General features: G+C 40.8%; 1 protein-coding gene across 4 annotated transcripts in view; it reads left to right on the top strand.

Annotated features, from left to right (window-relative positions):
• The window catches only part of PLCB1 (phospholipase C beta 1), a 788,982-nt gene that overhangs the window by 216,464 nt on the left and 544,730 nt on the right, over positions 1 to 27,788 (top strand). For all 4 annotated transcript variants that reach the window (XM_051846235.2, XM_008256382.4, XM_051846234.2 and 1 more), the window contains exon 3: positions 23,394 to 23,462. In XM_051846235.2, coding sequence (XP_051702195.1) covers positions 23,394 to 23,462 — 69 coding nt within the window. The remainder of the gene's footprint in view (positions 1 to 23,393; positions 23,463 to 27,788) is intronic.

Raw genomic sequence — 27,788 nt, forward strand, 5'->3', positions numbered from 1 at the left:
CTTACAGGTGTTGTTTGCCTTCTGCCCAGGAGATGCCTGTATCTCCTCCCTTGCTCTCCCGAGTGACAACCAAAATGTCTCTGCACGTTACCAACTGTCTGGGGCTGCAGAATGGAATGGTAAGGGTAGTAGACAGCATATTTGCTCCCTATTAAGAACCACTGATCTATAGCTCCTGAAAGTGCTGAACAGTAGCTTATTCTCTCCCCCAAGCTTACTCAAGCACAGAGGATTAGAGGTAATCTGCAAAATAAAGTCTGGAGGCCAGCACTGTGGCCTTGTGGAAAAAGCTACTGCATGTAGTGCCGGCATCCCATATGGGCACCAGTTTGAGCCCTGGCTGTTCCACTTCTGATCCAGCTCTCTGCTATGATCTGGGAAAGCAGTGGAGGGTGAACCCCTGAACCCATGGGAGAGACCTGGAAGAAACTTCTGGCTTTGGATTGGTGCAGCTCCAGCCATTGCAGCCATCTGGGGAGTGAACCAGCAGATGGAAGATCGATCTCTCTCTCTCTCTCTCTCTGCCTCACTGTAGCTCTGCCTTTCAAATACATAAATCTTTACAAAGAATAAATTCTGTGTTCTTCTTGTGATATTGCCATGTTCTGCCAGTGCAATTTAAGTCCATTTTTTCCATGATATCTTCTGAAGCATCTAAGGTGTTGTACAGCAGGTTAAGCTGCTGCTCCGAACACCATGTTTCAATGTGATTTCAAGTTCAGGCTGTTGTGCTTTCATGCCAGCCTCCTCTAATGCATTCCTGAGGGCAGCATCAGGTGATATGAGTAATTGGGTCCCTGCCACCCATGTCGGAGACCAAGACAGATCTCCTAGTTCCTGGCTTTGACCTGGCCCAACCCTGACTGTTGCAGGAATCAGGGGAATGAACCAGCAGATGGGAGCTCTCTCTCTCTTTGTCTTTCAAATAGATGAAAATAAACAATTATTTATAAAAATAAAAACAAAATGGTAGGGGAGAAAAGATGCCCTTGTTTCTACGTGGAAGAATTCAGTGATGTTAGTCATGGCCCTAGCATCAGCTGGGGAGCCCAAGTATATTCATGTTTTGCATTAGATTGTGGCAAATCATAAAATAATAATTGGTTTAATAGTGTCCCAGAGACTGTTGTATTTTTGAATGCAAGAACTTATTAAATATAACTGCCTGACATTAGGAAACTAGAGCTAGTTGAACTATTCAAAACTTCACCTGCAAACCACAGGCCTGACTACACTAATTCCAAACAACTGCTAACAAACTTCACCCTGCTTCATTCTCCTTCTCTCAGGTTTTGCCTGTCTAGGCAACTCAGCCCTTCGTAGTTAGCCATGATGGAAGGCCTACAAGGATAAAGATAATTAAGCAAACCTGATTTTCAAGGCTTGAAAAATTAATGACTGTGATTTTGACATTTTAAGAATGTTAGGTTGACCTTGTTCTTGATCAGTCATGAGAATTAACTGCAGATGTGCAGAGGAGCAAAGCCCTTAGCTTTATAAGGATTGGATTCATGCAGTTCTCTAACATTCTCTACTTGACATAGCCCATATTGTACCTTGTTCCCCCAAAGCAAGCATTAATTATAATTTTAATTTTTAAATACACACCTCCTTAATCTTGTATTTTGCTGTTACATGAATCAAGGAAATGACAAGCAAAATTTCTGTCCCAGAATTCTTAAGCTACTTTAAAATAAAATTAATGTTCACTTTTCAGTGAGCTATTAAAATAATCCATTGGGTGAAAAGTCTTCTTCTGTCCCAGGAGCTCAAGTTGCATTCAGCAGTTGTCTTTGGAATCCCAAAGAGAGCAGCAACAGTAGCAGTTATCCCTGGACACTTCTTCACTCCCAAAAGACAATTTCCTTCCTCCCTGCAGAGAAACCAAAGAGCAAAGACAAAAATCATCTGAAAGAGAGCTCAAGAAGTGAACACACAGCTCAGTGTAAAGCTAGCTAACTAGAGAGGGAGAAAGAGGATGCAGAATTTACAGAGAAATGGGAATTTTAAAGTATTTGTGTGATGGAGATATCTGTAAACAAAGCCAAGTGCTAAATATAGAAGCTATGGAAATAAATAGCCCAGCTTCCAGGATAGCCTTAGCTTTGATGTTAAACAGCAAAGCAGCTCCTAAAGGGTTCCTGTGCTATAAACAGGAAAGGATTAAGAATATGCTGATTAAGAGAAACAAACGTGTGTTACCTCTGGATTTTGCTATTTATGGAATAAAAGACAGGAATGTCAGAGCAAGCACTTTGTATAATTAAAATCTAGAGATTGTGAGAGGAAGGATAAGGCATTCAGTCCATTGTCTTGAACTGCCTATTTCATAATTTATTTCAAGGCAGCTTTAAAAAACAAAGGTGTCTTATTACAACAAAGCTACCTGACAAGTAAAAAAACACCATGGACATGAACTTTGATGAGCTTGACTGAAACCAGATCAGAAGACAAAAAAGGGAGTCTAATTGGAGCTAGTTGATGTCTCTAAAATGAACTTCATGTTGCCTTTTACATTTCCTTGTATTAGTTCTCATGGAAATTTCCATTAGTTGTGTGACATCTAGTAAGTAATGGATAGAAGTTCTTAGTTCAATTGCTGGTAAGTTGAGAAGGTGACCATCTTAGAGGTACTGCAATCATTAATGTAGGTGGAGTTGTTTAACAACACTTATAACTACTGTTTGTTTTAGGGCTACTTACAATGTTGCTATTTACAATGGATGGACTTAGGCCTTAAAAATAAGATGAAGTATAAGGAGGATAATTTTAAAAGTTTTATTTTTGTTTTATTTGGAAATATATGAGCCATCTTCTGCTGCCTCCCCAGGGTGCACATTACCAGAAGCTGGGTAAAAAACAGAATAGCCAGGACTTCGTCCAGACATTCCAATATGGATGTGGGTATCCCAAGCAGTCACATAACTGCTGTCCCACATATAATTCTAAAATTAAATGGCACTTTATTGGACCAGTGTTTATGGTGCAGCAGGTTGAGTCACTGCCTGTTATACTGGCATCCCATATGACTGCTGGTATAAGTCCTTGCTGCTCCGCTTGCAATCTACTCCTTGCTAATGCACCTGGGAAAGCAGCAGAAGATGGCTGCTTGTGCCCCGGTCATCCACATGGGAGTCCCAGGTGGAGTTCTTGGCTCCTGGCTTCAGCCTGGCAGAACCCCGGCGTTTGCAGCATTTGGAGGATGAACCAGCACATGGAAGGTCTCTCCCTCAGTCTCTGTAACTCTACCTTTCAAATAAATAAATAAACCCTAGGAAAAAAAAATGTAAAGGCGTACCTAGTCTACCCTTATATTTCCCAGCATATCTTGCAGCTAAGCTAGGTACACCTGTGAGGCTGAATGCCGGCCGAGAGGTATAAATAGAGTCGTCTGTAAGCATTTCAAGACCTTCCCTTAGAGGAGAAAACATGGGTTTTTTTTGGTTTTGTTTTTGTTTTTGTTTTTTTTTTCCTCTCTTATACTGCAAGCAGAAATGTCTCTAATATGAATTGTGTCTGAGTCGCCATCTCTACCCCAAGGTAGGTGCTGTCTATGCCTAGGATTGGGCAACCATCAGATAGATAAAAAAGCTTATTCCGTAGCAAAATAACCCTAACAGGCATGGGCATATGTGAGAGAAATGCAAAGGTACTTCAAAAAGAGCATAGGAAAATAGAATTAAAGACATATAAATTGGCTCAAAACAACTTTAAAATCCATGATTCATGGCTTTTTTTCATAACACCTATTTCCATGAACTTTTTGGAACCTCTCATGCATGAATTTACAAAAAATGCCAAAATAAACTTATTAATTACATTTCTCATAGATGTTTTGAAGTATGCTTGTAAATTTTTATGTTAGCCTTTCTCTTACTTATAACTGAACTTAATTAATAAGCATTCAGTATGATTAAAAGTGGGAATAATGGAACCAAAACTCATTTACCAGTTTGCTTTATTTCTCCAGTTCATGCTAAAACTAGAATGGAATACTTGCTTAAAACCAGAAGGCAATCAAATGTAATTGATTTTGTGTGGATTGTAAGTAAGTGTGAAATGGAATTTGGGCCCTCAAACCACTTTCTTCAAAGTGAAGAAACAAAGCATTAAGAAACTACACCTGCACAGAGTATAGACACAGAAACGTAGACAGCTACAAAATCACTGGGCAGTATAATCTTATGAGACACCATTGCATAATGCAGTCCAACATTTACTAAAATGTCATTAAGTACTACTTGACTGTATATATTCACATACACATGTCTATACATGTGCAAAATACATAATAGTATAAGCACCTAGACATGCAACTATTACATAATTGAATCAAATAAAATCTCAGTGGTGCTGGGAGCAAACGGTTAATAGAAAATCAAATCCTCAGGAGTTCAAGGAAACCGCTGAAAAAGGCGGGCGTTTTGGCAGGGAACCTGCTAGTGAAGACTAGAAGGAAGAATTAGACAAGTGACAAGAAGTGGAAATGGAATGCAGCGAACATGTTGTCAACAGAAGTTTTAGTTTGTATCTTTATATGACTTATTTGCAGTCAAAATTGTGGTTAAAGGTTCTTTTGCTTATGCTCATTTCTTTCATCTGGTCTCGATGGACTGCATAAATTGCCATAAGAGACCACATGACAGCATTTTCAGGAAAACTGCAATTTGTGCAATTAGCATTGAATTTTCAATGTGCGGAGTCCTTATTGTTTGTGTTTCACTGTGGTCAAAGGGGATGAGTGAGTGATTACAGTATAGTGATTGTGTCTGGTGAGGAGAAAGGCGATCATAACACCTGGTTGTTTGCTAGTGGAGGCAGGAAAATCGGGGCATTTAAAATGGAGTGAGAATGGCAGTTGTTAGACACTGAAATGGAGAAATGTGGCAAGCAGGTTTTATGGGAGTAAATGGAAGACGTACAATTAAGGAAAATATATGGGGGTAAAAAAATCTTGTGGAAAAGGTGCTGGATATGGTCTGATTGAGGATAAAGACAATCAGAGCGTGAAAAAGGAAGGAGTAAAATTTCTTTGCAGACATGATTTTCTATGTGGGAGACTCCAAAAATACATACCGAAAAAACCCCTGGAAAAAAATCGTAGCCACAGAACTCACACCTTACAGAAAAATGGACTGAAAATAGTCAGACCTAGGGAGAAATTTGAGGTCCTGGATTTGTGGATGAGTGTTTAGATACAATCAAAAGCATGACTTTGGTTAAATTGACCTTCATGGCCCGGTCTGGGGTGCACTAGGTTGATCCTCTGCCTGCGGCACCAGGTTCTAGTCCAGGTTGTTGTCTTCCAGTCCAGCTCTCTGCTTTGGCCTGGGAAAGTGGTGGAGGATGGCCCTGGTGCTTGGGCCTCTCCACCTGCGTGTGAGAGCAGAAGAGTCACCTGGCTCCTGGCTTCGGATCGGCGTATCTCCTGCCATTGTGGCCATTTGGGGGTGAACCATCAGATGGAAGACCTTTCTGTCTCTCTTGCTGTCTGTAACTCTACCTGTCAAAAAAGAAATTGACTGGCTGGCTCACTAGGCTAATCTTCCACCTTGCGGCACCGGCATACCGGGTTCTAGTCCCGGTCGGGGCTCCGGATTCTGTCCCAGTTGCCCCTCTTCCAGGCCAGCTCTCTGCTATGGCCAGGGAGTGCAGTGGAGGATGGCCCAAGTGCTTGGGCCCTGCACCCCATGGGAGACCAGGATAAGCACCTGGCTCCTGGCTTTGGATCAGTCCGCTGCACCAGCTGTGGCGGCCATTGGAGGGTGAACCAACGGCAAAGGAAGACCTTTCTCTCTGTCTCTCTCTCTCACTGTCCACTCTGCCTGTCCAAAAAAAAAGAGAAATTGACCATCACTTATTTTGCTGTATGAGACATTAAAAGAATGAAAAGACGAAGGAAGGACTAGGTGTGTCCTAATAGGCTAAGCCTCCTTTGTGGTATCGACATTCCACCTGGCTGCTTCTCTTCTGATTCAGCTCTCTGCCTGTTGCTTGGGAAGCCAGTGGAAGATGGCCCAAGAGCTAGGGCCTCTGCACCTGTGTGGGAAACCTGGGAGAAGCTCCTGGCTTTGTATCTGCCCAACTCTAGCCACTGCAGCCATTTGGGGAATGAACCAGTGGATGGAAGACCTTTCTCTGTCTCTTTATCTCTTTTGCTCTACCTCTCAAAAAACTAAAAAGACAAAGGAAGAAAATATTTGAAATAACTGTTTAAAAAGATTTACTTACTTGGAAAGCAGAGTTGGCAGAGTGAGACAGATCTTCCATCAGCTGTTTCACTCACTGAATAACTGCAATAGCCAGACTGGGCAGACTGAATCCAGGAGCTATGAACTTTATATCCAGGTCTCTCACATAATTGACAGAGCCCCAGTCAGCTGGCCATCACCTGCTGCCTTCTGGGCATATTAGCAGAAAGCTGTATCAGAAGCAGAGTAGCTGGTGCAAGGTGTCTGGGGCGTAACAAATCTTCCCAGGCAGACAAATTAATTAATTCATAGGCTTTTATTGGGATTCCACTCCCAGGGGAGGTTCCCTGGTCCCAACAGAGCAGGGGCTGGGGAAGTCACGCGTCAGAGGTTGGGAGGGCTCCTTTTATAGATACAGGGTGTGGGGGTTAAAGGTTGAGGCGGGTCTGATCCTCATTGGTTGACTTTAGGCACCCACGGGGACCTTGACAAGGACTTTTCTTCCCCAGAAGTACAGGTAGGGACTTCTCCATTCGCAGAAGTATAGGCCTTCCTTCCATGTAGATCCCAAAGCTACCAGCTGGAGCTCAAACTAGCACTCCTATATAGGATATGGTACAGGGAATCCCAGAATGAAATGCAGATTATAGCAAAAGTGTGGAACCAACAACCTCACTGTTAGAGTTTAGAGTTTAGGGTTGAAAAGAAAGCAGAGTGACTTTTTTCTTTTTTCTTTTTTTTTTTTTTTTTTTTGGACAGGCAGAGTTAGTGAGAGAGAGAGAGAGACAGAGAAAGGTCTTCCTTTTCCGTTGGTTCACCCCCCAAATGGCAGCTATGGCCGGCATGCTGCGGCCGGCGCACTGCACTGATCTGAAGCCAGGAGCCAGGTGTTTCCTCCTGGTCTCCCATGTGGGTGCAGGGCCCAAGCACTTGGGCCATCCTCCACTGCACTCTTGGGCCACAGCAAAGAGCTGGACTGGAAGAGGGGAAACCAGGACAGAATCTGATGCCCCAACCGGGACTAGAACCCAGGGTACCGGTGCCGCAGGTGGAGGATTAGCCTAGTGAGCCACGGCGCCACCTACCTTGACTTCTTAAATGGGTGGAATTTGTGAAACTAAAAGCAAAAAGCTGTACAAAACACCGTGCTAGAGTTGATAAACTTTACCTCCTTGGGAAGCAATTCTAACAACCCTGAGATCATTACTCCTGCTCCTATACTGGAACTGAATAATTGTATGGCAGATGGTGAGAGCAATGTTTCTAAGTGCTGGAATGAAGGGTACTAGAATGATAATCTGGTCATGAACTACAGCTGGAGAAGTCAGTGTAAATTTGGATAATAGATACAGATGGATAACTATGGAAAGAGTGACAGGTGTTTATATATGGGTTAGTATATCCATATGAGATTTCCAAACCCTATTCCCTGTAGGGGACCTAGAAGCATAACAACATAGTGTCAAGGAGCATACCCTGAACCCTGATCTTGGCTTCTAAAAAAATTCCTCAGTAAAAAAGAAATTGAGGGACTATGTTGAATATTAGAATCCATAGTCATAAAATGGAACCCTAGCTGCACATCTCCCTGTTGCTCGTTACTCAAGGTACTTTACATACTGGAGTTCCAGTTTCAGCATCTATAAAATGGGTATAAAATGCTTCTTGGCTTCTAACATGTTTTCATTTTCTAACATTCTATCTTCACTTGCTTTCTTTTATGATCAGAGACAGTGGTATTTATCCCTTAAAATATCATGACTCCTAATTAAAGTACCCTCACTACCTTTTTTTTATTTTTATTTATTTATTTTTTTATTTTTTGACAGGCAGAGTGGACAGTGAGAGAGAGAGAGAAAGGTCTTCCTTTGCCGTTGGTTCACCCTCCAATGGCCGCCACAGCTGGTGCGGCGGACTGATCCAAAGCCAGGAGCCAGGTGCTTATCCTGGTCTCCCATGGGGTGCAGGGCCCAAGCACTTGGGCCATCCTCCACTGCACTCCCTGGCCATAGCAGAGAGCTGGCCTGGAAGAGGGGCACCTGGGACAGAATCTGGAGCCCCGACCGGGACTAGAACCCGGTGTGCTGGCGCCGCAAGGTGGAGGATTAGCCTAGTGAGCCGAGGCGCCGGCCCCTCACTACCATTTTAAAAAAAAAAAAAAAAAACAAAAAACAAAAAACACAAAAACCTCCAGGATTGTGTTAGCTCTTGAAATATCTGTATTACTTATTACTGAGTCCAGTGTGGGTGTTTTTTGAAATAAAGGTGGCTTACTTCTACCTGCTCATTCAGGAACTTGGGATCCATTTAATCTAGTAACCCCAATAACAACTTTGCTCCCCAAGTCGTCTTGTCCTCTGTATAAATGGAGAAAGACCCCTCATGTCTTTGGCACTCATTCCTTTCCCACAAAGGAACTGGGAATGAATTAGTCATGTGACCCTCCTTCACTGCCGGGGGTGCTATGAAATGTGGTTCATAATTGGGCAATTTCCTTATAATTCTGTTTGAGACAACAAAATACAAATGTTGGTATAGAGTGAACCACTTCTGCCTTGCTCAATGCATGGGTCTATGAATGATGAGCTCTGCAGCCAACTCGCTTGCATAGACGGAGGTGCCATTGTAAGAAAGCCTCCTTCAGTAATCGTGAGGAGTGCTGGTGAGAGTTAACCCTGCAGTTCTCTATGCTCTCTAAATTGTTTGATAATTCCATCTGAAAATGTTTTCCATGTACTTGGGTATGCTTGCATATGATTCAACATTATATTAAAGAAATCACTTGGAATTCAAGCATTAAATGAATGCAACAGAAACTCTTCATGCTGTATTTAAAAATAGTCTTGCAGAAATGGGTATGGTATAAAGTGGGAGGTCATAATGTCTGCAATGTATTTTTCTTTGTATTTGCACTGAAGTCTTTTAGCTTGTATGTTTCTCTAACATCAGTTTATGGTAGCATATTTTTTTTATTAAACATAGCACCAGATCATCAGACACAGTATTTAGATAAGATAATAGGCTTTTTTCCGAATGCCTTAAGATATAGTCATAAGTAAGATGATTATTAAGAACAAGAAAACCTGGTATATCCATATGATATTTGTTACCAATTGCTGGTTTCCACCCATCTAGTGTTCAATTCAGAAGGGCTAGGGTTTGTCCCAGTAACTGGTGTTTCTAACAAGTTCCTGGACAGTGCTGGTCTAGGGACCATATTTTAAGAACCACTGATCTATCAGATTGTACTAAAGGAAATAAACAGAAAGGTTTATTCAACTTCCAGGAGGGGAATTGGCTTTGCCATTAAAATGCCCACCTATCCAAGTACCTGGGTTTTGATTTTTTTAGCTCGGGCTCCTGATCCTACCTTCCTGCTGATGTACGAGGGAGCAGGTGATGGTAAAAGTAATTGGGTCCCTGCCGGTTGGAAGACCTGGAATGAGTTCCTAGCTCCTAGTTTTGTCCTGGTCTAGCCCAAGCCATTGCAGATATTTGTGGAATGAAGCAGCTGATGGGAGCTCTCTTGCTCTCTTTGTATTTCAGATAAATATTTTAAAAAATAATTTGGAAGAAACAACCTTAAATTCATGCAATGTCACTGAGATTGGACTATTTGTGTCTCAGCTTTTGTATTAAAAAATAATGCAGGTCATACAGTGCTTAAGACTCAGGTTATTTTAGTTCCATAATCATAAGGCAGAATAGCTCCAGTTTGGATGTGTGGAGACTTTACTTAATTTTGACTGACCCACATACAGCAAATGTGATTCATCTGACTTGAAATTGAAAACCCGAATACTCTAGGTTGTGAAACACAATGGATTGTTACAGTGGGGGGCTTAAATAGAAAAAGATGGATTATTAGGGTGAGGGGAGTAATCAGTCCAAAGGTATATCTGAAATAAGTTGCCCAGATACTAAGGAAAATACCAAAAAAATCATAGAAACTTTAAGGAAAAGCAAGGCAGAGCACTTTCACTAAATTGAGCCCAGAGTCTGAGCTAAGTGGATTTAAATTTTTTTTCTTTGCTGGGTATTTACTTTCTTAATACAGGAGAAGGAATTCAGAGGAAGATTTATTTTTAGGCTTTATTTTCATCTGAGCAAGAAGAAATATACTGTGCAATAATGAAAAAATGACCTGTGCTCAAAGCCTGTGTTAAGGATTCATGAGTTATTTATTTAGAAAAATTATATACCCAGGGACCATGACCCTGGTCAATACTAGGCTTCATATTCAGTGGTTGTAGACTTTAGGGGATGAAGTAATTTATCATAACATTATTATTTATGGAATGAATGAATAAACATCACAGTTGGCTTTTTTTTAAGTCAAGGCCTGCCTGGAATAGGCCTAAAATATTCACTTCAAAAGGTGAACAATGATATTAATCAGTAATATATTTGAGGAGATGATCTGGAGCAAAAAGATATCTCCCAGGCCAGGAAGGTAATATTCAAGAAAATAAAGAAGCTAATGACTGTCTCTTATGATAATCTTGCTTTTGGTGAAAATACAAATACATTTTTTTTCTCAACTGCATTTACAAAGGAGGTATTAAAAAATGTGAATGTCTTGATTTGAAGGAGGAGAGTACAAACAAAATGTGTCCTGCGTTCTGCCAACGGCAGTTTTATTTGGGAGCTGTTCCGCTCTTAACTGTCATCACTCAATGTAATGTTTCAGAAGGGCCATCCAAATACTGTTCCTTCCCCCTCCCTCCGTGGCTGTTTCTCTGGCACCATTCTGTGGCTTCTCTGATCTCAAAGGACTCTTCTGCCTTGAAGGTGAAGTTCCTGCCTAAATGTTGTAGAAACCCAAAGTCGAGCACACGTCTCAGCACCCTCGCGGCGTGTTTCCGGGGAACCGTGTTGCCCCATTGCCATCCATCACACAGCAAGCCTCCTGCAGAGACACGGGAGGAAAGCCTCCCTACAGTCTGGCTGCCTTTCTCCTTTCCCTCTTAATGCTGCCTTGACTCTGTCCAGGAAGGGCTAGCCTGTCGGTTGACCGCAGCATTTCTGCTTTCGTGGTACCGTGGTGCCATAAGTTTGCAGAGTTGCCAACAGTGGCAGGACTCAAGCTTCTTCCCTACTCTGCTTCCTCCTCCATTCCTTTCTTTCCAGCATTTGCATCATATATACTTTAAATATGAGAAATACAGAACAGAAAACAGGAAAACAGAAAAAAGCCTTAAATGATTTTTGATTTAATATTTTATATTAAATAGATTGTATAATATTCTATTGCCCCAAGAACCTGTGTCATGTGTATGTTGAGGGTATTTCAAAAATAAACTGGAGTTGAAGTTTTTATTGCAAAAACAAAACCGATAAAGATAAGGGGTCTTCCCAAAAGTGGTGTATAATATGTGTTATGAAAAATTTCAAAACTTTTTCCACCAAGTTAACTGTTTTTAGATTTTACTCAAAAGTCAGAGTTACACAGAGAAGAGAGGCAGAGAGAGAGGTCTTTCATCCAATGGTTCATTCCCCAATTGTCTGCAATGGCCAGAGCTGCGCGGATCTGAAGCCAGGAGCTTCTTCTGGGACTCTCACACGGGTGCAGGGACCCAAGGACTTGGGCCATCTTCTGCTTTCCCAGGCCATAGCAGAGAGCTCGATCGGAAGAGGAGCATCCAGGGCTAGAACCGGCGCCCATATGGGATGCTGGCACTTAACCTGCTGTGCCACAGCACTGGCCCCTAAATTAACTTTAATTCCATTTTCCACAAACTTCCTGGGGTACTCTTGTACTTTGTCTTCAGGGCACAATTCTATTCAGTGTCTTTCTCAGATATGTCACTTGGACTAACATTCTCTTTCCAAGGTCTGTCTCCTCTTGTTTTTCCAGTTTCTCCTTTAACTGTTCTGAAGGTTCTGTGCTTCTTACCAATTTTGTAAACTGTTGCTGCTTTTCAACTTCTTAAATGAAGGGAGTAAATGTAAGAATTCCTTAGGGAATTTCTCATGAAGGTCGAGTCAAGGAAGTGCTGGAGGAAGGCAAATGTTTTGTATTGCTTGCCTGTTTGCTTTGTTCTACCTATGTCCAGAAGCAGAAACTGGAGTGAACTTTAGGCTCTGTCCAAGTACCCTAACACACACTACTTCCTTTCTTATTGCCATTGAGTGCAAATGTGAAGCCTGTAAGTCTTTCCCTCTGTGTTTCTGTAGGCAAAGAATCCCAGGGAGTTTACTTAAACATCTTCTTGCTGCCCCCCATCCCCCCAAAAAAGGGCTGTGTCTTCCTCTGATAATGTAAATTCCTATGCTTTCTATTTAAAACATCCATTTTTAAATTGCGGGTAAGTCAGTGTGTCCTTTCCACAATAGCCTCACAATTAGCCTCACAAATCTTATAGAATGATTAAGTCCTGATTTCCTCTCTCCTAAATGTGTGCCCTGTCTGATTACCTCGATTCCTGGTGGGGCCTCAAATTTTACCAGTAGTGTAAATATTTTGTTTGATCTCAGTGAACTTTTTTTTCTCTTAACAGGGTTCTTCTCATAAAAATATAACTATTAGGTACTGTGATGTTATGTATCTATCTTGGATGATTAAGTTAAGCTAATGAGCATGTTGCTCACCTCATCTATTTATGTCTTTGTATTGAGAGCAAACTCTTAGCCATTTTGGAATATTTAGTAACTCTATCAGTTTCTGTGCATTGCATTTCAAATCTGACATCCTACTCTGCTTCTGACTGGGGTTGCTTTTCCCTTCTGCCCTCTCCACTTGCAAAGACATAGTGATAAGGAATTGAGTGTGTGTGTGTGTGTGTGTGTGTGTGTTAATATCTCTGGTAGAATAGTGTTATTAGCATAAAAACATTTTAATATGTTTAAGGTTCTGATCAAATGAATCATTTTTTCTTTTTTGGAGTATCATTTTCTTCAGTTTATTGTGGACAGATTTCATTTTCTTCAAGGAAGGGGAGTGAGTAGTTGCTGGAAAAATGGAATAAGTCTTTACAGAGGAGAAAGTAAAATATAGTGGATATAAACATTTATTTTTAGCTTTGAATATGACAAAATGAAGTCTGATTTGTGAATTGGGTAAACTGGTGCTTTTAGTAGTTCTCACTTTTTTCCAAAAAGAAATATATTTTAAGATTTATTTACTTACTCAAAAGTCAGAGTTACACAGAGAAGGAGAGGGAGAGAGGTCTTCCATCCACTAGTCCAATCCCCAGTTGGCCATAATGGCCAGAGCTGTGCTGATTGGAAGCCAGGAGCTTCTTCCAGGTCTCCGATGTGGGTGCAGTGGCCCAAGGACTTGGGCCATCTAGTACTGCTTTCCCAGGCCATAGCAGAGAGCTGGATTGGAAGTGGAGCAGCCGGGATATGAACTGGCACCACAGGTGGCAGCTTTACCTGCAGCGCCGGCCCCAAAATATTCCTCCTTGAAATCATGCACTGTCTCTTAGATTATTAAGAAAAAGATTTGTCATTTTATAAAGATTTTACTTGAGAGGCAGAGTTACAGACAGAGGGAGAGACAGAAGAGAAAGATCTTCCATCTGCTGGTTCAATTCTCCAAATGGCCACAGTGGCCAGAGGTGAGCCGATCTGGAGCCAGAAGCCAGGATCTTCTGGGTCTCCCATGGGGGTACAGAGCCCAAGCACTTGGCATTTTCCACTGCTTTCCCAGGCCATAGGCAGAGTGGGATTGGAAGAAAAGCATCGAGGATATAAATTGGTGCCCATGTGGGATGTTGGTGCCGCAGGTGAAGGCTTAGCCTACTATACCACAGTGCCTACTATACCACAGTGCTGGCTCTTAAAATGACAAATCTTTTGAGAAAACTATTTGTACACCACATTAGATAGTATACACTCATGTCTATGTCCCACAAAATGTCGGGCTATTTTACATTATGGTTAAGTAGGATACAAGACAAAATACATGACTGGGAAGTGATTTAAAGTCTCAGTGCTCATATTTGGCATCATGTTTAAAGCTAAGTTCAAGAAAATTTTCCAAAAGCATAAATATATCAAAAGTCACAAAGTTACATACTTTTGTTACTGGAGAATGGCAGGGTTCTTGTCTTCATGCAAGAAAGAATTCAGGCGTGAGACAGAGTAGTGGAAAAGTGAAATAGCAAAGTTTATTAGGGAAGGGACATCCGTAAGGACGGATGGGCACCTCTCCAGACAGGACCTGAGTGCCCAGTCGCTTGGACTTGGGGGGTGGGGAAGGAGTGAGGTTACATGGTTGAGTAGAGAGATTACACCTGACCAGGCAGGCGGGTGGCTCAGCAGAGAGGCAGAGGGCGGAGCCCGCAGTCCAGTTGAAGCCTGATGGGGTGGGGGGGTTGGTGGTAAGGAGATGGGTCTTTGGGTCTTTGTCTTCACACATCTCCTCCTGAAACAAAGGATTTTATGGGTGTAAATAATAAGAAGCTCCTATCTGAGTTTTCCCTTGAAGGTATCAGACAGGAGGAAGGCTAGCTGGCCCCATCCTGGGTTCAGAGGAAGGGTGAGAAGGACCCCCTGGAGAATGGGGATCCGGAGCAGGGTGTTTGAAATGCAAATATTGGGCTGCATCTGGGAGATTGTGGAGGATTTGTCAGGCAGAAGGGGCATGGACCCCCACCTGGCAGGTTATGGGGTAGGAGGGGGCAGGGCAGGACACTGGGCTGCCCCTGAAACATTATCAGGATGACTTTGAGATGCAGATGCATATGCTGGACATAGTCTTCTCTTTAGGCCTGACACACACATAAGCTCATATCTAACTTCCTATCTAACACTTTTAAACGTGACTTTTTAAAATTGTGATTAGAATAATTTCTATTTTAATTTATAAATTGATTAATTACAAGTGATTGCTATCTTGGATGGCCTTCTCAGAGCAGCCCCAGGTACAAGAGGTAGTATGCCAGTGAGTTTTTGAGGAAGAGCTCTCAGGAAACAAAGTGGGGGAAGCAGAACAAGGAACGGAAAGAGCCAGCCAAGAGTGAGCTAGCTTTCAGGTGAAATACCAGCCTCAGCCTAACCTGCTGAGAGCTCTGAGTATCAATTACACCTCAGTTTATTCTGCCCCAAAGCAAGATTGCTGGCCTTCCATAGTCCTGCACCTGTCAGTCAGGAGCTGCAAGCTCTCTGAGGGAATAAAGCCTTCCAGGCATTTCCTGCCCTCTGCTTATCTGGGTGAAGCAACTGCAGGAGGTCAAGTGTAATCAAAAACTACCTATGCCAGTTGTTGGGACGATAGCCTACAGACCCTGGGTAATGTGTCCAGCACAGGGGTCCAAAGAAACCACCAATAGGGTTTCCTACAGGAGCTTTATGCAGATTTCCAGAGTAACTGGAAAATGGTCCTGGGTTTAGTTTTCCAGTCATTTCTAGTTCTTGATAAGAACAGCTAGCCTCATTTTGTATACTTGCATTAGTGTTGCAACTGTTCAGCAGTTGAGTAAAAAGTTTACTTCTGGTGAGTTACAGCACTTAGAACCTTAGGGCTTGTTTATTGATTCAGTGAGTGCTTCTCAGGGAAAATTGATCAACCATACTTCCCATTAGACATATCCATCCTGACTCCATGTATTAGCATTGGAAAACACTCCATTGAATTCCTCTGTCTTGCCTGAAAACAAAAAGTCGATCTCCAGAAGCAAGTTCTCTTTGAAAAGAGAAATAAGTTATCTTTTAGTGTGACAAGTTTTTAACAATATCTCATTTTGGAAAATAGATTAACTCCCTGCATATTACGGATGTCATGAAATTAAAAGGCCATTAAAATGCTGTGGTTGCTGAATACAGGGAGGAGCATGGTAGAATAAAATGCAAAATTCAAGCAGTATAATTTGGAACAAATAGCTGAAGGAGAATGAGGCTATTGGTAGATTTTAAAAGTGGCTACTAAGAGAAGGCTAAAATGAATGTGGGGACTTTATCATAGCCACTCTGATGCTGGATGCAGGCAAACCAAGTGATGGCTTCACTGCTGAACCAAATGCACCTACCAGATCTTGAACTCTCACGCTTGCAAACTGTAAGCTGAAGTGTACCTTTCCTTGTGAGTGGCTCCTCTCAGGTGTAATTGAAGTAACAAACAGCTGACTAATCCACCTGCATGTTTGACTTAAATTGCTCTCTGTTTCCAGACTAGTGGTTCTCAAAGTATAGTACTTTGACTAAAAGCATCAACATCACTAGGGAATATGTGAATTCTGTGGTTCTACCCTAGACCTACTACATCAGAACCTTTGCAGTGGGGCTCAGCGGCTGTTGTTTATTAAGCCAAAGGGTGATTCAGAAGCAATCTAAAGTTCAAGAACCTTTGCACAATGGTGACAGATAATGGTTGCCCACCAAAAAGACCCATTAACCAGGACTATACCTTGTTGTAGGATATTCTGATAGTTCAACAGACTACTTAGATCCATTTATAAAATACCTGTATCAGTATTTTAACAGCGATCAGAACTGCTAATAAACTTAAGTCTTCAGACTACCAAGTCTATCAGTAGCACCAACATTACTGTAGATTGAAGCAACAATTTGCTCTATGGGCCCTAGACGCCAGAGTCTAGGAGAAGTCCTAAAGATGTCTGGCCTAATTTTAGGTGTTCTGCTTTAACCCTTTGCATGGTACATCTGGGCTGGCTACCAATATATAGTGTTTATTTCTCTAATTTGAGTGACAAATACAACAACCTGGAAGGTGCATTAGTCTGGCATCTGATAGAGGCTAGTAGGTGTGGAAGGGAGGACCACATGGTGAGCTGGGAAGCAGAGAGAAGCCAGGGAGACCTGTGTTCATATGGCCAACCCTCTCTGGAGAATGAGCTTCCAAGGGCAAGACCTCAATGACAAAAGACCACTCTCTAGACCCACCTCTTATTAAATGCCATATTTAGATCAATTTTCCACCTTTAATCAGCTTTTGACCTTAATCTGTTAACCATTAACCAAAGGTTTTGGGGTTTAAAAGGCTGTATTTGCTTGAAGAGCCAAATCTATCCTATGGTTCAAACCATAACACTAAGAAAGTGGTGTATTCAAATATTAAAGTAAGGTCAAGAGAATGCGAATAACTTGAGCTGTCAAATAAAAAAGCTTGGTTCGTGGTGCAGCCATAGTGAAATAGTTGTAAGCCGGAGATAACATTTTAGATGATTCAAAGGGAAAATCTGGCTACATTTAAGTCATCTGGACTTTTCGAGTGGAAACAGCTTGTTTGCCTGATGAATCTGTATCATTTCCATTTCCAAGGACCTTTTATGGAAATCGGATTCTATGCTCATCCAAAATATAAAAATAATTTTCAGCACTTATGAAACTGTTTGCAAAATGGTGGATGCTGTTTATGGTTAATTTAGTTAACCTACAATGAGGATTTTTGTTTTTTGGCTTATTACATGAGATAATAGAGGAGGATTGTTTGAAACAATTAGGTATCTTAGTGCCTTTCTGGGTAGAGACTGTTTGGCCCTAATAGGAACACAATATATCAAAGTCAGACAGTACCTCGTATCTTCAGAATATCATTCATTCCATAAACCAAGATGGAATACAGCTTCTATTCTGGACTCTTTTAAGCATATAGCTTAGTTCTGTACAAATGGAAAGGAAAGACCAAGTCGTCTTGTCAAGGGACTCATAACCAAGAAACCTCACACTAATAGACAGTTAACAACACAAATATCTCCTTGGTGGTTCTGTTCAAATATTAATCTTTCAGTTAATTATGACACATAAAAATCAGTTTTCACTAGAGCTTTTAGGTTTCAAAGATTTATGAAATATCTATACAGTACTAGATTTGTCGGATCTTTTTCTCCTTCTCGCTGTGTTTTTCTTCTAGTTGCTATACTGTCTACTTCCAATATTTCTGCAAGAATCTTCCTTTTCACTTGGCATAAGAAATGTGGCCACCATAGTAAGTTATATGTATGCATTCCTTCTTGCTTGCTAATTGGAGATCTTGATCTAATGTCTCCATTGATTTAGTAGCAGTCCATTGAGGAAGATGTTGCTGGCATCTGCATTTGTTTGGGAGTATACAAGGTGTAGACAAACATCTGCAGTAGCTTGCTTTATATTCCATTGATAACAAATGATCATTTCAAAAGGGAACTCACACTTTCTGCTTCCTGGTTCTCTGAAATTTATCCTTTTTAAAAACTGAGCATTTAAAGTAAGCAGTCCAGATGTGTTGCCTTTCTGTATTCTCTGCAGTAGTTGAGAATGCCTCTCCTTGCATTTGGTGTTTCCTACGCTGAGTCTCCATTGTAGACTGTGGACAGAAAGACAAAAATCATTCTTGGGGGAACAAATGGGACAAGAGACCAGGTGGAAGACAGTACAGGGATTTTGGGGGGAGCTACACTGCATAGACTTTGCAGTCTCAGAAATGGAATAAAAATAAGGAACAGAGTTGAATCTAAATCTATTTGCTCCTCTTTAGAGTAAATCCTTCATAAAAGCACTTTTTTTAATTGTGCATTTGAATTATGTTTGATAGTCAAATTAATGTGTTCTACTTTCTGTAGCTGGAAGTTGAACAACCTAATGAATATACCATGTGTGAAGGTATACACAATTGCCATATGTAGCCATCAATATCACGTGAGATGTTTATGACTGGAATGAATGTTCTGTGATAACATTTTATATTTATATAAAAGTTCAAGCATGTTACTATATTGGATGACTAATGGAATTTGGTAGCAATGCACAGAAGTTGGTATTCTGGCAAGAGTTGATTTTAAGTTGTAATCTTTCCTGAGATTTCATGGCTCATATACCTCACAGTAGGTTTGTGGCTGATGGATTGAAATCTTTGCTGAATAGTAAACATCAGGCACAATTTAGTCTTGCTTTGGCCTGCTTGTCTCAAGTTTTTTTTTAATCGTTGAAGAATTTTCAAAAAAATCCTTGATTCCTGTTAATTCACTTTATCTGTACTGACAAAGGAAGAAGGCATTTTAGTGCATGTACTGGTATACCCAGGGTTGTGGTCTGTAAGCTTTACATGGTGTCAGTGAGAGCCTTGGAAACAAAAGGGTCTGTTAGCCTATCTGGGTCTGTGAAGGAAGAATATGCTATGTTCCTTTGGCATCCCAAACCTCTTCCCATTGTTGAATCGGCTTAGTGGTTAGAGAGAACTTCCTTTTTCTACTTTTTCAAAGATGGTTTTAATAGCATGGAGTATATAATGCAAAGATCGTAGCAAACACAATGATTCGGTGATTGCTTGAATTTCTAAATGCTTAGTATTAAATTTTGCCCTATGTAAGTGTCTGAGTCAACTCTTTACAAAACAGGAATGGATGCCCTTTTTTCTCAAATCGGATTTAAGCTCAGATGATTCACTGTTATGCATACTTTTACAATCAATAGGTGTAATATTTTTATAGTTCCATATAGAAAGAAATGTTGTATAATCCTCATATAAGTTATATAGTTTTATCAGTCATTCACATAAAAAGCCTTGTGACAACTGTATGAGTGCGTATACATTAGTACTGCTCAGAGTGGTCCTTAGAGCAGCACCAGTATCACCTGCAAGTTTACTTAGAGGTGCAGATTCTCAGGCCTTCACCAGACCCTGAGTCAGTAACTGTAATGGGAGGTGCCCCGCTTATCTGGGGTTTAAGAAGCCTCCCGGGTGATTCTGCTATAAGCTATGGTTTGAGAGCCACTAGCCTAGAAGTTATCATTTAACAGATAAGTTGATGCTTATATTGGTAAAATAGCCAAATACATGTTCAGTTACATTTTGGGCCCTTTCTTGGAGACTTTCTGCTTATATATCATGTGATTTCCTTTTTGGAGAAAGGAGTAAAATACTGAACTTTTTACAAAGTTGGAAAACAGTAACTCTCAAATGAACCAAGAAAGGGACCATTGCGCTGCTTTATAATGAGTGTGAGTTGTTAGAACTATTAACATCGTTAGAACTATTAACACAAGAAAATTAGCCTAGAAAAAGTTTTAATGACACCAGTAACATTTTAGTGGTCCTGTGCATTGGGTTCTTCATTTTCCTCTTAGTGGAGGAAAGAAAATGATGTTAAATCCCAGAGCAGTAGCTGTTGCATGTTAATGGAAATGGGAGACACTATTTTAATCACTGCTTTCTCACAGAATGAGTTCATGGATGGCTTTTCCACCTGGGTCTTTGCCATGCCACATTACCCACATTGATAATGCCCTGCGGTGGTTTTCCTGCACACATGGTTTTACATGCAAGTGAGAGAAGTTCTTGGTGTCTATCAGAATGAATCCCCAGGATAGCTGGCGTTAACTACCCCCTCCATAGCTTGGGGAATGAACTTTTCCTTTTGAGCTGAAAGTAGAAGGCAGTGATCATTATCTGTAATATACAAGTCTATATAATGATGCCTGCTATAATTTTGTTCTCAATTCGAGCTTTGTGTATGTAATCAAACAAGTAAACCTTCAGCCTATTGTTTGTTTCAGTGGAAAGAATTTCTTAAAACATTGCAATCAAATTAGGTAAATGAAGTGCGTATGAGATGTTTGTACTATATAAATATAAAATATCATAACATGTGCCAAATATAAGTTTTTAAATAATTATAAAGACATCCATGTAATGATCACTAAATTCTAAAGTGACTGTTACTGCCTTCCTATCCATCTTTGCTGCATATTCCAAGTGATGTGCGGTTTCCTGCACACAATTCCAGTCCCTATGCATCTGTACCTGTTTCTTTTTCCCCCTTGGTCCCCCTCCATGCTCACAGATTATAAGGCTGATAGCCTCCTGTTTATCCTTGCTGCATTTTGGCTGAGGAGTTGCCATAGCCCTCTGAAGCCCACGTTTGCAGAGCACTCTGAAATGTTAGAGTATAATTTGTTGGTGAGCTCCTCAATATAGGAACTTAGATTTGCAGTTTTTGGTTTAATCCCTGGAAGCAGCCTATTCCTGATTCATTGTAGATATTCAGTAAATAACGTTCATGTGAATTAATGACTGGCATTTCCACTTGGATAAATCTCTCATATATCCAAAGTGCACTATAATTTTGCCCAAACTGCTGAGTCCAAGTGACAATGCTGGAATACCCAGTGCTGTGTTTGGCCCCTCTGTTTGCTTTAGTTAATCCTGCCTGTATCTTTATCTTTTACCTCTGAAGTCGTCTTGTTCCCTACTTGATTTTGTCTTCCATTTTTCATGTCTCCCCTCAGCTCCCATATTCTGGGGAAAAAAAACTTAGTTTGATTCCCTCCCTGTTTTCCCTCTTAGAGCAAAGATTGCAGTGGTCAATGCTATGGAGAAGAAGCTTGGACCAGATGCTCACCTTCCTCATTTCTGATTTCCACCCCCACCATTTCTTTGTTAAGGAAGCCATAATGCATTTGCCTACATGAAGCACTGAGTCCTGATGTTGATACCATTGTCCTGACACTCTTAAGGTTACCTTCAATATTGTATCTATCATGGCCTTAGAGGAACCATGACATGCAGCAGCTACTTGTCCTGAAAAGTTCTTGGTGGGTTGCTACCTGTCACACCCGATAGTTTGTGAGGATTTCCATGGGGTTATACAGTGGAACTGGCTAAAGAATCCTCTAAAATGGGGAAAAGGAATTTTCAAGATCAGAGTGAGCAAGGGAAGGGACCCACTGTTCCCTGTCCCTCTTGCATCCCTCAGAGCTGTGCTGGCCCCTGTTGCTCTGTTGGACCTGCCATATAGATTGACATTCTAGTGGAAGGATTCTCCCTCCAATTTGACCATTATCATACCACAACTTAGATGCAAGAAAATAATTGGACCCTTTTGCACCAGACATTTGGAACTGGTGACAGGTGTTTCAAGAAGTTGCCTGAGAACACCAGATGCTGGTGCTGGGGGACTTGGGGCCTATGAGAGGCGATACCCACTCATGTCCAGATGGCTTAGTGGTGGGAATTGCAATGCACCCCCTCCTGTTGGGAGAAATTGCCTACCACTCGTCTGGCTCATTGTCACAGAAGCACAGGTTGGACATCTGCAGTCACTTTAAGACAACCCTCCACACTGTACCACAGTCCTTTCTGGCTGGTGGCAGAGCCCACTGTGTATATCAGTAGCATGGTTGGCCCAAACCTCATGGCGCATTTTTTTTAGACCCTCAGGGTTTCTGAACTTTGTCCCTATCCCTGTTTGATATCCTTTTCTGGCATCATCTCCTGTGACTTCCCTTCACATGGTCTGTGTTCCAGTCAAATGGAATAATGAGTGGCTCTCATGTGACTTCTCCCAACACTGCTGGTGAAAGTGCACTTACACTGATCTTTATTCCTGATTGGCGCTCTATCCTTTTCGCCATCATTCCCTGCAATGTGCTGTATCTCTAGGAACATGAGTACCTCAAGGCTGAGCCCAAATCTCATGCACTCCTGTCTGGACATTTGTTCGTGTTGTATCTTCCACCTGGGATGAGCTTTCTCCATCTTTCTCTTCGCTATGCTTAATGACTCCTCCACAGGCTTTTTCTCTGAGCTCCTAGGGGGAAGTCTCTGGTCCCCCATTGCCTTAGCATTTAACTTTAACTAACTTGGCATTAACAGTTTCCCTTGTCTTGCACACACACACACATTTCTTTATTCTTCTAATTGATGATAAGTCCATCCAAAAAAGCAATAATAGCTTGTGTGTCCCATACTCGAGGGTCACTTGCACACTGTGGGTGTCCACTAAGGGATAATGAAAACATGACAGGGTCAGGGCATGAGGAAAGTATGCAGAAAGCTGGGGAGTGAGGGAGACAGATAAGTTTTACCTTGGCCAAATGAACTGGATGTGGCTGTGAGCTAGAGGGAGAATCTCCACTTTTTCCCCCTCCACACCCCTTTTCTGTTCTCCATCCCCACTGACATTCCCTCATACCCTCCTTTACACTCAAACTCCTGGGATGATTTTTTGACAGTAGAATGGGAAGACCTGATTCATCATGCCTTGGGAATGGCTTATAGTATAGGCTAGGGACCCAAACCATACATTCTCTTCTTCCAGAATGTGTTAGAATCTATATTAAATTGAGCAGTTAGCAGTTAGCAATCTTCTTGTTTTCATTCCACTGCTACTGAGATGTGATACAAGGGGCTGGGGTAAACACCCCAAGTGCAGAGAAATTTTCAGGCAAGTCTCACAACAATATCTTGAAAGTGATGTCAATGACACAAAACTAAGAAATTCTTTTGTGGTTAACAGTTTCACGTTTTTTGCCTTCCAGGAGACAGAGCTGTTAGATCTCAGCCTTGTCAAGGATGCCAGGTGTGGGAAACATGCCAAAGCTCCCAAGGTAGGAGGCACAGTGCTGTGCACATACTGGATACTGCTATGATTTAGTTGTGTTGTGATAGCAATTAATTGTGCCAATTAAAATTTTCTGTTTTAAAATAATACAGGCAGGTTTGCCTTAAACACTGGATTTTTATTGAAAGATGAAAGCAGTGAGTGTGGAGGAATTTGGACAACAAACATGAGGGCCTCTTAAAAAATGACAGTTAATAGGTAACTAGGAATTTTTAAAATGTGATTGAAGCTATTTGAAAAAATTCCTGACACCCCCCCAAGACACGTAAACTAACCTTTAGACATTTTGAATGAAGACCCTGTATAATTCAAATGTACTACAATTGAAGTAATTCTGTCCATGAAACCAAAAACTTTATGTAATGTACCAATTCTGCAAACCTTACTGGTTAAGATCAGTTACTTTGGGATTAGTTGTGTGGAATGCCGTTTGTTTTGGTTTGAAACTTGTTAAGGAAATGTTGAAAGAAATATTTGCATTTTATTTGTTTTGGGGGGACTTTTTAAAATGTTGGCTAAAAACAAGCATAATTCTGCTTAGCTTATGTTATGTGGTAGGATATAGCAGGATGAACGTTGAATTAGCATCAAAGTTAAGCTATTCTTTGTATTTAAAATTCTGTACTTCAAATATTTCATTTCCCAGCAGAGAGGGTATTAAGAAATGGAGAAGTACACTTGCTGTTTGGTTGCCTAATGCCTCTTTTCATTGGTGATACAAAACTAGCGATTTTCTTTTTTTGTCTTCCTACAACTTTTTTTAATCCTTTTAAAAGCCAAAATACTTTCCTTGACATGTGAAATATCTGTTGCTTTGAAGATGCAGGGGAAAAAATTCACCTGCAATGATGATCCTTCTGAGACATCACAAGGCTGTAGATGCTGGCAAATTCTACCTTTTGCCAAATGGATTAAGATGGGAAATAAAATATTAAAGTGAGAAAGAATAAAAAATAACTTTTCAAAAAGGCTTTTAAGCTTTTCCTATGAAACTAGTTGATTGTGTATATTAGTCTCCTGGTAATTTCACTAGCTTGGTGTTTCAGTTTCATATTGGGCTTATCATAATTAATGCTTTGCAGATGATTAAAATTGTTCAGAGTTTTTAATGGAGAAAATAATTTTTCTCCTCTCAACAGCATTTCAGCCAAGTTTCATGTAAGCCTCTTAGTTCCAATAACTATATCGATCAAAGTTATAAAATTTTTTAATGCAAGTTTATTGGCTAAACTCAGAATTTCAGGATCGCCAGACTCTCCTCTCAGTCTTGGGCATTGGGTGTCAAAGTGAATTCTTCAGCCGCTTGGAGCATTTCTTCCAGGCTTGAATCCGTTTCTTATTGCAATACATGGCTTGCTTATCAGTTAAGTGCTTCATTTATGGATGCAGTTTGATAAATGCCTATTGAGTGTTGATAAAGGAATAGAAGTAAAGTCTGTACTGTGTGCAGCTGATAAACCCTGATTAGATCCTGAAGTGTTCTCTCGAGGATGGACTTTCAACACTTAGAGTACTCTGGCTTTGACTGCTGTTTCTGTCAACACTTCCTTTTGAGGGAGCATTGCTTTCTCCATGATCTAGGCTTTTTTTCTTCTGACATTCAAGTGCCTCACTTTTCAATATTTTCAAAGCCTGGCTCTGTGAATATCACCTGTGTGGTCTTCCAGAGGCTCTGACCTCTTCTTAGTTTGTGGTGATAATGAGCAGTACTTCATGAGATTGCTGTAAGGATTAAATGAAATAATTCCATTAGGAAACCTTTGGCAAAGAATCACATGGGAAACTTCCCATAATGCTGATGCCATTTCCCACTCCCATAGATACTGGTACCACAACCATCTGATTGGTCCAGGTCTGATGAGGCTTCAAGGGTTTTGAAAACAAACTAGCAGCAAAATTGGAGCACCAGTATCTCACTAAATAGTTGCCACATTCATATTAAAAATGCCAAGTCAGTTTTGCAGGATTTTTTTTTTCATTTCACTCACTGAATATGATTTCTCATTAAGATAAGAGGCATTGGAGAATGGCCTTGATCTGAAAGGGCCTTGTGGGTGGGCAGGCAAGAAACTTGATGTAAGTTTTAAAGTCTTTTAGTTGCCAAAATTCCTCAGCTCAAATTAGCAGTTGGAATATTTGAAAACTTCTCTGGAAATACTGGATTCAGGTGAAGTCTCAGTTGCTTAATTAATGTTGCCAAGATCTAGACACCTGTCTTTCTCACCAGTCTGGCTTTCAATGAGCTGGATGAGGTGCCTTTTCCATCTTCAGGTTCCCCATGGTGGCACCCCTGTGCATTTTACCCTTGGCAGTTCCTGGACTTCCTAATATGACAGCAGTTCCACATGGTGGGAGTTGAGGGGGACAAGCTGTCCACGCAAGTATTCCGGAATGATTGCAGGAGGATACCTTGTTGAAGAACGTGTTTGGCCTGGAGGAATGCAACTTGAATAGGAGACTGTTGAGCCGACTAGAATGAAAGCAGCAGGACGTAGTGTAGAAAATTAAACTGTAATGATATTGGAATGGAATGAGAAAAACATGAAAGTTAGGACAAAAAGGCAATGTATTGTAAGAACAGATTGAGTGCACAACTTTCCGTGGGGGCTTATAGACAATAAAGGGAGAAAGAACATTTGTGGTGCAGATATTTATCAAAACATCCAGGCCTACTGCAAATATTTATCTGTATTCCCATTATTGTTTTTCTACAGCATCTCATTAGATCAAAATTCAAGATCTTAGTTGAAAATGAACTGTTTTCTAGGCCTGCTGTGATTTGAAATAACATTTATAGGAAATGAAGGAAGCTTCCATGTGTGGCCCTGTTAATGAATGTAAATGTCTTCTCCCATCACAATGCAAACAACTCTAGAGCTGCTTTTCAACGTATAGCCTTAATTCAAGTTAGCAGGTTTGAAATTTCTTACTAGAAACTGGGAGACTTTTGGTCTTTGAACTTGGATTTAAATCGATGATAAACCTTTATCTTCTGAAACCTAAAATTTACTGGTTTGTCCTTTCTCCTCTCCTCCCTCCCTCCATATTTCCCTCCCAAGTTTATGAAGCACATGTTTAGTGCTATATGGTATATACACCTTGTCTGCTATCTACATGTCATACTTTCTGGATTATGATTTCCAAAAGAACTTTGCTTTTAAAGAGTGCTCATCCCTGTGTCATCTGATCTGTTAGTGGTTCCTGACCCAGCAGATCATTTAATGGCTCGTGCACAGCATAAATGAAATGCAATAGATTTTACTAGAAGTTTTACTAAAACGTCTTACCTTGGTCGTAGCAAATCAAGTGAACTTAATAATGAAGTTAGACTCTACACTAAGGTGCTGTGCAATGAAAAGAATGTATGTGAGCCTTCTCCCATGTCATCTCAAAACCAACTCTCGGATTGCTTTTGGACTCCACACAAGCAAACTCATGGTTACAGATGTGTTCCCAACTTTAGCGCCCGAAAAGTGGGTGCTGTTGACATTGAGCTCTGAGCGGTACATGCAGAAATATCCACGAAAAATACTTCTACAGTTTTGCCTCCAAAAATTTGGTTTGGAAGAAACTGCTTCATGTACTTAGTTACAACCAGATCATTGTTGGTAAAGGGAGGTTAATTTCAGATATATAATATTAATGTTAATATGGATTTTCATAGAGCATAATTAAAGATGGTATATAATAGCAAAATTGCATGAAGTAAAATAGAATAAAATTAAATCTTAAATTGACTAGAGTTTGTCTTGCTACTGTATCTTTAAAAATGATGCCATTTATACTGGTTCCAGTCCCAGGTGTTCCACCTCCAATACGTCCCTACTGATGTGCCTGGGAAGGCAATGGAATATGGCCTAAGTACTTGTGCCCCTGCCACCCATGTGAGAGACCCAGTTGGAGTTTTGGGCTCCTGGCTTTTGCCTGGTCCAGCCCCAGCTGTTATGGACTTTTGAAAGTGAACCAGCAGATGGAAGATTTTCTCTCTTCTATAACTTTGCCTTTTAAATCTAAAAAATGCCTTTTAAACTTCTTTATTGACTTGACAGCTAGTCATGGAGTGAAAATCTCTGCCAGGCACTGTTCTAGGTGCTGGGAAAAATAGCAATTAACAAAAGACAAACAACTCTGCTCTTACATAATGCTCTGCTTAGCAGTGAAGAAATGGTGCTATAGTAAATCGGGTCTTCATTTAAAAAAACCTGATTTGTTGCAATTACTATTTCCTTTGTGGAACTGTGTCCACCCTGGCAATTTTCTTTTTATTTATTTAAAACAAATAAATAATTATACTAATTCTTTAGGAGAGACA

This window comes from Oryctolagus cuniculus, chromosome 11, assembly GCF_964237555.1.
Source record: "Oryctolagus cuniculus chromosome 11, mOryCun1.1, whole genome shotgun sequence".
NCBI lineage: Eukaryota > Metazoa > Chordata > Mammalia > Lagomorpha > Leporidae > Oryctolagus > Oryctolagus cuniculus.